This window comes from Oncorhynchus kisutch, linkage group LG3, assembly GCF_002021735.2.
Source record: "Oncorhynchus kisutch isolate 150728-3 linkage group LG3, Okis_V2, whole genome shotgun sequence".
Classification (NCBI taxonomy): domain Eukaryota; kingdom Metazoa; phylum Chordata; class Actinopteri; order Salmoniformes; family Salmonidae; genus Oncorhynchus; species Oncorhynchus kisutch.
The window spans coordinates 61,176,798-61,188,394 of record NC_034176.2 but is presented as its reverse complement, the minus strand read 5'-3'; the positions used below and the strand labels follow the sequence as shown (position 1 = coordinate 61,188,394).

The 11,597-nt window shown below is 42.0% G+C and overlaps 3 protein-coding genes across 3 annotated transcripts in view; 2 read left to right on the top strand and 1 right to left on the bottom strand.

The window, feature by feature from the left end:
- Nucleotides 1-416: 416 nt before the first annotated feature.
- Nucleotides 417-2,578, top strand: LOC109886622 (adenine phosphoribosyltransferase-like). Its single transcript, XM_031809832.1, has 3 exons — nucleotides 417-571; nucleotides 710-788; nucleotides 966-2,578. The coding sequence occupies exons 1-3, from the start codon at nucleotides 515-517 to the stop codon at nucleotides 1,094-1,096; spliced, it is 267 nt and encodes an 88-aa protein (XP_031665692.1). The 5' UTR covers nucleotides 417-514; the 3' UTR covers nucleotides 1,097-2,578.
- cdt1 (chromatin licensing and DNA replication factor 1) lies at nucleotides 1,395-7,001 on the bottom strand. The gene is made up of 10 exons (XM_020478199.2): nucleotides 6,272-7,001; nucleotides 5,687-5,839; nucleotides 5,266-5,504; nucleotides 4,963-5,157; nucleotides 4,720-4,865; nucleotides 4,519-4,613; nucleotides 4,238-4,429; nucleotides 3,263-3,406; nucleotides 2,970-3,171; nucleotides 1,395-2,862 (listed from the first exon to the last, which is right to left on the bottom strand). The coding sequence occupies exons 1-10, from the start codon at nucleotides 6,797-6,799 to the stop codon at nucleotides 2,699-2,701; spliced, it is 2,058 nt and encodes a 685-aa protein (XP_020333788.1). The 5' UTR covers nucleotides 6,800-7,001; the 3' UTR covers nucleotides 1,395-2,698.
- Nucleotides 7,002-7,733: 732 nt separating this feature from the next.
- Nucleotides 7,734-11,597, top strand: part of piezo1 (piezo type mechanosensitive ion channel component 1 (Er blood group)) — a 70,295-nt gene continuing 66,431 nt past the window's right edge. The window contains exon 1 of the mRNA XM_031809714.1: nucleotides 7,734-8,759. Within this exon, the coding sequence (XP_031665574.1) occupies nucleotides 8,696-8,759 (64 nt within the window). The 5' untranslated portion in view covers nucleotides 7,734-8,695. The remainder of the gene's footprint in view (nucleotides 8,760-11,597) is intronic.

The following is an 11,597-nucleotide window of genomic DNA, read 5'->3' as shown; positions in this document are numbered from 1 at the left end:
TCATCGATCTTTTTGAAGAACGTGAGGCAGACGCATCCCCAAGTAGCACTGATTGATGGCGAGTCCCCATGGCTGTGTTTTTACGACAGGCAGCCCAATTTGGTCATTTGACCAATCAGATCTGAGAAAGATCTGATGTGAAATAATCAAATGACCAATTGGTGGGGAAAAAATATATCAGGATTGGGCTGCCTGTATATAAGGAGCCCATGTCACCCAGTCATATGCAGCTCCTGTGGAACGTTGACATGAGAGGCAATGGGACTGGAGCATGTGTCACTGAGGACACCATGCAGCTCCCCAATTCGTTCGCTGTCTGGGAATTAGGCAATTCTGAGCTCTTTGAAGGTTACAACTGCAGCTGTCATATAACCACATATTTCCTTCAACACCATGGATTGTCACTGTGTTCTAACAGTGTGATCTATGTCCTGTATGTCTGGCTGCTCAGGGGTTTCTCTTCGGATCCCTTCTAGCCCAGAGGTTAGGAGTGGGATTTGTGCTGGTCCGGAAGATGGGAAAGCTCCCAGGGCCTACACTGTCTGTGGCACACAATCTGGAGTATGGAGAGGTGAAATTGGCTGGTGATGACCGCTGTATTACCTCCTACACCTTTCTGTCCTTTCATATCACAGCTCCAGGCCTCTGAAAAGTATTGTATTGGACCCTACCATTTTTTTCCCCTTTTCAATTAATATTCCTTCATCAGGCTGAGGTTAAGATCCAGGAGGATGCAGTGGCTCCAGAACAGAAAGTGCTTCTCATCGATGATTTACTAGCCACTGGAGGTGAGGCATTTCACTGTTAATTGGGTGTATTTTGTTCAAATGAGTGGACAGTATGACAGATAAAAATATATATTGATTTAAGGGAACAGTGTTTCATTGGCATTACCCGTCTTTGTTTCGAGGCCAGTGTCAATGATAATGCCTCCATATTACTCAGTAACTCTCTCTGTTTGTCAGGAAACCTGTGTGCTATCTGTGAGCTCATGAAGAAACAGAATGCAGAGGTAATGGGCTGCATGGTGGTCATTGAGCTCAATGGGGTTGAAAAGCTGAAGCCAAATGCCCTCTTCTCCCTGGAGAAGTATTGAGGTCAATTCCAAACAATTCCAAATAATCCACTCAACTGTAATGGAGACCATTTTTACATAGGAATGCTTTGGAAAGTTTACCTATGCACTATAAAGCAAATGGCATTCATTTTCTAAGTATACATAGTATGGCTGTGACGGTCATGGAATTTTGGAAGACTGTATTTGGCCAGCCAAATGACCACGCTCAGTGTAATAACAGTTTGAATAGCAGCAACTACAAAACAAAAAAAAACATTTTTACAGTATTTTCTCCTCTCCTCTGCTTGACTGCATGTGCTGCCATATAAATAGAATATTCAAGTCAATGATGGCATAATGCGTGAACTGGCGAAAGCGTACCATAGAAAAAGAGGCAAATTTGAGAGGATTTACTCTTGCCAAAAACCAGTCTACATGAGGAGCCCTTTTTTGTATGGAACTCTATCAAAGAAGCCTCACGTCATTCAACAAAGCCACTTCTTACATTGGTTCAAAATACTGCCCCTACAATGTGTAGATGAGTTATAAAAAAAAAATATCCAACAGGAAGTTGCCGCGGAAGCTATGCAGGGTTGGTCCTGGTTGGATGACCAGATGCTGCTGGAAGTGTTGTTGGAATGCCAGTAGAAGGTACTCTTTCCTCTGGTCTTGAAAAAAATCCCAATGTCCCAGGGCAGTGATTGGGGACATTGCCCGGTGTAGGGTGCAGTCTTTCGCATGGGATGTTAAGCAGGTGTCCTGACTCACTAAAGAGCCCATGGCACTTATCATGAGAGTAGGGGTATTAACCCTGGTGTCCTGGCTAAATTCAATCACCTAATTATCCCCAGCTTCCAATTGGCGCTATCTTTCCCTTGTAATTATTCCCCAGGTCATAGCTGTAAATGATGTGTTCGTAGCCAACTTACCTAAAATAAGGGTTAAATAAAATGTGGCATTATAACTGAGAACAGTTTTGCTTGTTATGCACATGTATCTGGCTTCAATCATTGAGGACATGCATTTCCATTGTTAGTGGTCAAAGCTATAATAGATCACCTTAAGTGTACCCAATGTGCTGTTTTGTTTTTATGGTTACATTAGTCTTCCTCCATAACTGTCAGTTGTGTGCTAGCCCTAAGTATCAATGTCTAAAGGTGCCTTTTGGTATTTAATTACTGTACTGGTACAATTGTATGAGGCAGTCATTTTGTCAATATACTTGGTTCATTGTTCACTACATAGAACAAGAACCTGCTTAATGGAAATCCATTGTGCAAGCAAAAACAAAAGGCAGTTTGTCAAGGGTAAAAATATTTTTACTCCAATGCTAGTGTGTATGTAATGCAGCTTAAAAAAATAAAAAAAGATTAAACACATGGCAAGTATATTAAAACTGTCCGTGAACTAGAAAGTTTATTACAAAACTAGGACAACGGTGTTAGAATACTACCCAATCAACAAGAAAGTCACCCACAAAATGAGTCAGTATCATTGAACACAGCATTTATCTATACACATAAAAAAATATGCACGCTTATTGAGTTGGTAAAAATAGTTTAACTTCCTTTAAAAAAAAGTAAACAAACCAGCCCTGCATTGTCCAATCACTCAAATTACACATTGAAAATCATAGCAGCTTCAAAGCCTTTCTTCCTCTTTGGTCTTCTGCTTCAGTTTCTCCAGTACCACATTCAGGTCCATGGTCTTGATCAACTTGAGATAGAAGTCCTTTCTAATTGTGTGAATGGTAAGCCATTCAGGAGTCAGTTCTGCCAGTAGACGAAGGTGCAGCTCCATATCACCTAAAAAGATTGCAGCAGTTCTGACATTGACTGACATGAAAACCAAGGGATTTTTTTAAAGTAAAAAATATAGGATTTCATATCAGGCATTTCTTCAGATAGCTCACCTGTGCTCAGGGCAGAGCGGTAACTAGAGACCATCCGGTTACAGGCCACCTCCATGATCAGTGCAGGTTTCTTCTCTGCCACAAAGACGTTACGCAGGATCCGAGCCAGCTCTCCCAGCCGTGACATCATCACAAGGCGCTCCTCCTGTTGAGGGTTCCGGGTCATGGCAGCTTGGAGCTTCTGAGCCTCCTTTGCTCGGATCTATAACGAAAGAGGGATCAGTCCCAGTCCTCACACTGTACTACATAGGACAAATGATAAAATGTGTAAGTCAAACAGCAGGGTGACGTACCCTCTCCAGCAGGGACTGAGACACCCCTTTGAGGGCACTGTGAGTTTCAGCAGGAGCCACGAGAGTTTGTGGAACAGGCTCTTGCTCTTTTACACAGACCATCTCTGCAGTCTTCAGAGCCATGTTGGCCAGCGCTTTCTCCATCTGCAAACAGCAAAATGGTTAATGCCAAACAATGCAATTTAAATTAATGCCCTTTACAACGAGAGCCCAATCAAATCCAGGTTTATTCAGCACATACAGTTCACAACAAGTATAAAACATGCAGTGAAATGCTTACTTGCAAGCTCCCGCAACAGTGCAATAAAGTAGAAGTACACTATAGGATATACAGTATACAAATCATAATCAGTGGATAGTGGCAACTGCTAGGCCTCCGACCGCAAGGCACTACAAAGGGTAGTGTGAACTGCCCAGTACATCACTGGGGCCAAGCTTCCTGCCATCCAGGACCTCTATACCAGGCGGTGTCAGTGAAAGGCCCTAAAAATTGTCAGACTCCAGCCACCCTAGTCAGACTGTCCTCTCTACTACTGCACAGCAAGCGGTACCGGAGTGCCAAGTCTAGGTCCAAGAGGCTTCTAAACAGCTTCTACCCCCAAACCACAAGACAATTGAACATCTATTTGCATTGTCCCCCTCCACACCACTGCCAGTCTCATCTATGCATACTACCTCAACTAACCGGTGCCCCCGCACATTGACTGTACTGGCACCTCCCCACACACATATTACTGTTGCTCTTTAATTTCTTGTTATTTTTCTCTTATCTGTATTTATTTTTTAACTGCACTGTTGGTTAGGAGCTCGTAAGAAAGCATTTCACTGAGGTCTACACCTGTTGTATTCAGCACGTGACTAATAAAATTAGATTAGTGTTGGTCACAGTTGATGTTATATAGACAAAACAGCAGTGCTGACTGTGTGTAAGGGTTGGATGTGTGGAGAATGCAGGACAGACCGGTCAGTAAGTACCTTAGGGGTCATCATGGAGCGGGCCTTGTCCAGAACCTCCCGGGCAGTGGTTAGCTTCTCAGCTTCCTGTGGGGGCTGGGGCAGCTCACTGGGCAGGACATTGGGCACCTCATCCACATTGAAGCGAGGGTGCCAGCGGGTAAGCTTGTCATCTGGGACTCTAATAGGAGGATTCAACTTGGCAAGGAATGCCTAAAGACAACATATACAGATTGGTTACCAAGTCAGGTCAACTCAAAGTATACAGTTAGAGAATATTCTCTCGTATAAATGGTGCCTACCTTGTGATGCCCTTTCACAATGCTGATTAGGTTTTGGTGGAAGATACGTCTCCTCTCTAACAGGCGGGAAGCAGCCAGCACTGCCTTGCTCTTATCTGAGGAACAAAAACAGACATTAGGAGAAACAGTCGTATCAGCAGTTATTTAAATACACTCATCTGTATTGAAAGAATACAAAGCATCGTGAGACCTCCCCCTCACCAGCTTCAATTACAGGCTCCACTGTGAGCTGGTAGCTCGACTTCCTCACTGTAGCACTGAAGGTAGGAATGTTTCTCTCCTGGCGGAAATGGTAGGCCGTAGGATAGACAGTCTTAATCTGGCCCACATGGGTCTCCTCAAAACGCCTGTGAAATTAAAAGGAAAAGTAATGAATATTTCTGCTGCTCCTTCCTGTGGATTTCGACTTATCATCCAATTAGATAATTATAGTTTGCGCCATACTTGTGCATCATGTCCTGGACACCCTGCTTCACTTTGGCAAAGGTAACAGTCTCGGAGCGGTTGAAGAGCATTCCCACTATGGTGTCCATGCTACGGAACATTCCGGCAAGCAGTTTGTACTTGAAGGGCAGGGTGAGGCCAGGGGGAACATCCTGGGCAAGAGTATGGTACCGCTGATAGGCTGGGAGCTTATCTCTGAAAAAGAGCATATTACAGATCAGGACAAAGCATTAGTTATAATCAAAGCAACTACAAAAGCCTATTCAAATAACACCGTTATTGAAATACTTGTTTCATCCTCACCCATCCTCGGTTTGCGGACGATTATTTTCTTCAGTAGATCTGGCCTCTGCCAACCTCTCCTCCTTCCGGTGTTGTGCCTTAGCAGCAAGCTCTTTGACACAGGCTAGCTTTGTCTTCAGGTCTGGGACAGTGGCAGTAGACTCAGGGGGCGTAGAGGGCAGGTTATCAGCTTTCAGTGTCTGGCCCTGTATCTTCTTAAGGCGGAACTTGAGGGCCGCAACATCCTCTTTGGAGAAAGTCTGATGTGGTAGAAAGACAATGCCATTGAAACATTTGTGAGGATTCTGTCCATTATGGTATGACTAAAGAGTAACTTGATTAGATAAAATGAAACAATCTCAGATAATTGAATTGTGGCCAGGTGTGTGGACATAACAGTGAAGAGCAACGGTGAAAGCATTAGCCACCAACAATACTGTACCTTGTGCCCCTCTTTTGGGTTTGTGCTGCCCTGAACATGTGGTTTGTGCCTTGGAGAATTGTTGGCACTGCGATTGACGAAATTCTTTGATTCTTTATCAACAGGTAGTGGATAGGGTACCTGCGGGACATCTTTAGCCAGAGAGTGGGTTGCCTGGTAAAAAAATAAAAGATTCAGCTGTGACTCAAATGCCCAGCCCCCTTCCCAATTGGTCTTCAAATTCTTTAGCCAAACATTGTCTGTGAGGTCTTTCGTTGTGTCTAGTTTGATGTCTAGCTAGCTAACCATTCTGGACCAGACTTGCTAGGTTAATATTTCTAGCAATAGAGGTCGCCAACGTGTAGCACTAAAAGCTGTAAATGGGTTAGTTAATGACTATAATATCAGTCAGTTAAAACATTACTTAAGCCTGTGCTTGTTTTATTTAGCCTACATGAAAGTGACGTTAGTTGATGAAGATTGTCTTAGAACAACAAGTAGTTAAGATCTAAGCATCTAGCATGTGTTTACCACAGACCTTAATTTACGCAGCTTAAAAAAAACAAAAGACATTAAATGACCCCTACGAAAATGTGCCAACATTACCTGTTCGTCGTTTTTGACGAGAATCAATTTCTTCCTGACCGACTTCTTTACAGCTTTAACCGGCTCAGGACTTGTCCCTGCAGCGATGGCGTGTTTATTTGCCTCGATCCGAAGACGCTTCTTTGCTGTGCTATGTTCAGCAGTGGTTGAAAATACAGCTGATCCAAGATCGAATTCAGCTTCTGTAGAGGTCCTCTTGGGAGTACGAGGGCTGGAGAAAAGTGTTTGTTTTTCCGAGTCGGTCCTCGCCAGCACAGCAGACACGCTCTCCACCTCATCGACCGAAGTCGCCTCATCAATAACCCTCCAAAACTCATCTTGTACACTGTTTTCAGAACATGTTGATTTGGAATTCTTTATCATAACCTTTGTTGTAGGTGCCGCATTGCTTTTCGACCGAGTTGATCTTGTGGATGGCTTACTTGTTACAGTGTCCACAACTTGCGTTTTATTGCCATCACCATGCGCAGCCCCACTAGCATCCTTCTTTCTCTTGACGTAGAAATCGGTGACCCGCGCCTGAGACATAATGATGTCAAACTGGAACCACACAATTATCTTCTGGCCAGGAAAGACGACTGACCAAACGATAAATAAATTTCAACTCAGCAACTTGAGCTACCGAAGTATATATGAAGGCTTGCTCAAAGTCGCTATGACCGGAACATGCAACACATTTTCGCGCGAAATAGACACGTGACCTTCATAAGCCACACCCTTCTCCCGCCCTGTTTCAAAGATTGGCAATTGGTGGACAATTTTGTTGCTAGATTTAGCAACTTTTCAGTCTACCCTGGTAACTTTTTTTTCAAACAGCACCTAGTAACACATTTTGCTACTTAAATTTTTTGGGGGAACTTTTATCAACTTTTGAAAAGTGACTCAAACGCTAAAATGGATGCATTTTCCCCCTAAATGACACAACAACTATTTATTTCTGTCACACACTGTCACAATACACGTGCCTGACTGAAAAGGTTTATTGTGAGTGACGTCAGCAGCAGGCCAGCAGCAATTTCAGCAAATTGCAAATCATTGTTGGCTGACTGCAACAGCAATAGCACGGTTTCGATGAGCCAAACCCAATGAATATAGTTGGTAACGAATGTTTGATCTTGAACAGAACTTACAACATCAATCAACAAGTTTCAATCAAAACTGTACAGCCAGAAGTACAGAAAAGAGTAGGAGTCTGTACCTGAACAAACGTCAAATCATATTTTTTGCTGGGATAGCCAGTCAATTTGAGTAACGTTATTGTGTATTCCACGTAATGACGCAGTTTTACGTTATCACGCAATGACATCACAACGTCATTTAGCAACTTTTGGCAACAAATCAACCTGCCTCTAGCAATTTACCCAGAAAATTAGTTGGCAACACTGATGAGTTGGGCTTGGTGTACCGCTAGAGGACGCTAATGATTTACCAGAGAATATTTATTTAGAAGATGTAGAGTCAATTTCAAGCAGGTTACAGCAGTGTGAAACTTTTTCAAAAGATGACCGAGTACAAGTTTTCGTGTGTATGATCTCAAAATTCATAGACTACTGGTTTACTGCGCAGTTAAGGTAGGGCTATGTATTAGCATGTTGCTGAAGGAGTGTCACATAGCAACATTTCACTTATAATTTCCTGCTATGGGCTAAAGTTTGTGTCATGTGTCAACGCAAAACGACAACGTGCTCTTTCAAATAGGAATATCGCAGGCGATGGTGCTGACAGTGAAATCTTCAAACATGCGTTAACTATGATATAGAATAGCTGAATAGACTGAAAATGTATTCGTTTCTTTCGAAATTACCATACATTAATTGTGTATGCTTGTGAAATAGTCTTCCTCGTGGACATGTTGCTTTCGAAAACACACCTTAAAATTGTTAGTTAGGTTATGAAGAGAGAGAGAAAAAATCTGAGGAAGTGCCAACCCAGTGAGAGTGAATTGGATTTACAGCGATTGAAAGAACAGTTCAACTGTTGCAGTAGGCCTACTGGTGAATCACTTTTTCCATGAAGATATTGCTTTACATGGAATATTCAGTTCAAGGGGCGGAAAGAGAGGAGTGTTGTTTCAATACGGGAGAGCTGGTAGTTAGTTTTGTTTACAATTTCGTGCGAATACACTTTATATCCCCGAAATGTGAGGTGAAGATGTCTTGTGGATTTACAGAACAAGAACCTCAATAGATTTCATTTGTCCACTACTCAGGAAACTTGAAAAATATTACTTTTGGAAGTCACATGTCTGCCTAGTGGAATGACCGCACCGCTTTATTTTATCGGTTCAAAAGACACTTTGAAAACCATGAACAATTATTGCGGACTGGGTTTATTAAAATTAATTGGGTGGAATTTAACGTTCCGTCGAGGAATGTCAGCGGGACTGTAGACTGGAGCTAAGCAGTGCATTTGGGACGCGCGCTCATGGAGCTTCAGGTGGTATGTGGACTGCTCTACTGCATTCTGTTGCCGACGTTCTTGTTAGCAGGTAAGCTGTCAGGGTTTCCATTGTAAATTGAATTAAACCAGAATTCTACTGTAGTGCCCAATAGGCCTAAATTATTGATATTATGTTATTTTGTTGCATATTCAATTTGCATGTCATGCTATATTATTTATTGTTGTCTACAATAAAAAATATTTACAGCCTACACTGACAGAATGTCATTGATAGATCACATCATTTGAAAATTGGAATCATTTCTGTATGAATAGGATTATTATGGATTAAGTATTTGACCTCCCTCTTTTGCACAGTGGCCCAATGAAAATAGGTTATACTTCTTTCTCTGCTTCTCCTGTTTCCCCCAGTTCTGATAGACTCCAGTAAATTCTCCTGGTTCATTGAGGTGTTTATTTAGCAGACATACTCAGGCTTGGCTTCCTTTCTACATAAGGTTTTAGACAGGACCTCTTCCTGTTAAAACACACAAACACACACTTATAATTTTTTTTTTTAAGGGTTCCAAAAGGTTTCTTTGGCTGTCCCCATAGCATAACCTATTTTGGTTCCATGTAAGACTTTGTAGAAAGGGGTCTACATGGAAGCCAAAAGGGTTATCTTTTGGGGACAGCCGAATAATGCTTTTAAATAAATAACGCTTGTAGATCGAGTGCACACCGTTGTTCACGCTCCATTCTGTGCCTATATAATGGTAGGATGCTGTGCCACATGAAAATGCAAGTGTGAATGGTAGAATAAACTCAAAGTTGTTTTGTATTTGAAGCTTCAAGTGTAGTAGGCCTATGACTTGGTAAATTAACTGAGCACATTGTCCCCCACAGGTAGGCCTATTACTATCATGTAAGTGTTTTAACAGGAAACCGTTCTCCTCAGTTGTGTCATCTGTAAAGATTCCTTTCTATCTCAGCCTTCTTGTCCCTGAAACTTTCCATTCCACCAGCCAATTTTAATGCACTAAAATCCAGCTAGTCTCTTGCTGGTCTATGTGGCAGGTATAGATGTGGTTCAGACTGTTGACAGGAGACTGCTAGAAGATGTGGCATCTCTTGTCACATGGGTTCTCTGTGGCAGGAACAGAAAGTGTCTTGCGAGCCTCCTTACCCGTAACACGTGGCCAACCAATCTCCACTCATTTCCACATTGGTTGCAACTGTTTCAATCTATGTCTCACCCACACGCCTGATTCATTTATTTTTCCTTTTTTGACTGCATAGTGTAGTCTAAATGTTGCGCTTCACATGTGGTTTAGAAGTTGCAGGGCTCATCATACATGTCCTCTGTTTTTTTGTCAGCAAGATCTATTGGTGCTCATCTGGATGCAGACTGTAACCCTGCCATCTTTGTGGTCAATCCAAGGCTGGAAGGTGCACATCACTGAGGGCAATAAAAATGCTCCCGACGGTGGGTCATCCTGACCAGTGCTGTGTTCCACATCAGGCCACATAGGACCTGTTTAATCAAGACCACATGGTTGGCTGGTGTGTTTACTACTACCGTTTGAAAGTGAGACAATGAGAAGGTAATGAACCTGTATCTTAGTGGAATAAAGATTTTAGAACAAGGTGGATTATGACAAACACAGTAAATCAAATCAAATGTTATTTGTCACATGCGCTGAATACAACTTACCATGAAGTGCTTACTTACAAGCCCTTAACCAACAATGCAGTTCAAGAAATAGAGTTAAGAAAATATTTACTAAATAAACTAAAGTGAAAAAATAAATGAAATAATATCAAAAAGTAACACAAGAAAATTACATAACAATTACGAGGCTATATACAGGGGGTACCGAGTCAATGTGTGGGGGTACAGGTTAGTTGAGGTAATTTGTAACAGCAGCAGTATAAAAACAAAGGGGGGGGGGGGGGGGGCTTGGAAGCTGGTGGAAGCTGTTAAGGAGCCTTTTGGTCCTAGACTTGGCGTTCCGGTACCGCTTGCCGTGCGGTAGCAGAGAGAAGTGAGTGGAGTGGAGTCTTTGACCATTTTTTTGGGCCTTCCTCTGACACCTCCTAGCATATAGGTCCTCGATGTCAGGAATCTTCCACTATATTAATTTGGAAATTTGAAGAAAAGATGGACCTGTTCGATCCAAGCAATCAAATATAGTTCAAATAATGACATACTGCATCAATTATATTTTCTACTCACACAAACACACACCTGTGTGATAACAAACACACACTTGTGTGACATGAACTCTTTCATTTTGGAACACTTCTGTATGCCAGTCGCAGCACAATGATATAAAAATGAAATGTTCTGTGCTGGCGTCTCCTACCAATACTGCGGTGTAACCTCCTTTTATAAATGTACATTTATAATTTGTACATATATTTCCATTGGCAATGTGAATATGAATCATTTCTCATACAAAACCCCATTTAAATGATCAGTGAGTGCCCTTTCCTCCAATGATGCCACACTGTCTTTGACAAACAATACTAGGCAATCAGTACTGTAGAGGCAATCAGGGCTCGTTTAATGACAATACAAACCCAACCCAGTGTCCAAGTAAGCAGCAATCAAATTCTATTTGTCACATGCGCCGAATACAACCAGTGTAGACCTTACAAATGCTTACTTACAAGCCCTTAACCAACAAAGCCGTTTTAAGGGAAAAAAAAGTGTTAAGTAGATAATAGGTAAGTAAAAAATTAAGAATATATATTTTTTTATATAGTTAAAGAGCAGCAGTAAAGTAACAGTAGCGAGGCTATATACAGGGGGTACCAGTACAGAGGTAATATGTACATGAAGGTAGAGTTAAAGTGACTATGCATAGATAACCAGAGAGTAGCAGCAGGGTAAAAGAGGAGAATGGAACATGGGTTCTGTGCTGTGTGAGGATTATTGTGTGAG

What these genes read in the sequence shown, in the direction of transcription:
- LOC109886622 (XM_031809832.1), top strand. Translation starts at nt 515, where the DNA reads ATGGGAAAGCTCCCAGGGCCTACACTGTCTGTGGCACACAATCTGGAG. An exon ending in ACAATCTGGAGTATGGAGAG is followed by an intron (nt 572 to 709) that starts GTGAAATTGGCT and finishes TTCCTTCATCAG; the next exon opens with GCTGAGGTTAAGATCCAGGA. An exon ending in TGATTTACTAGCCACTGGAG is followed by an intron (nt 789 to 965) that starts GTGAGGCATTTC and finishes TCTGTTTGTCAG; the next exon opens with GAAACCTGTGTGCTATCTGT.
- cdt1 (XM_020478199.2), bottom strand. Translation starts at nt 6,799, where the DNA reads ATGTCTCAGGCGCGGGTCACCGATTTCTACGTCAAGAGAAAGAAGGAT. An exon ending in GTCCAGGACATGATGCACAA is followed by an intron (nt 4,866 to 4,962) that starts GTATGGCGCAAA and finishes TTAATTTCACAG; the next exon opens with GCGTTTTGAGGAGACCCATG. An exon ending in CTCAGTCCCTGCTGGAGAGG is followed by an intron (nt 3,172 to 3,262) that starts GTACGTCACCCT and finishes CTTTCGTTATAG; the next exon opens with ATCCGAGCAAAGGAGGCTCA.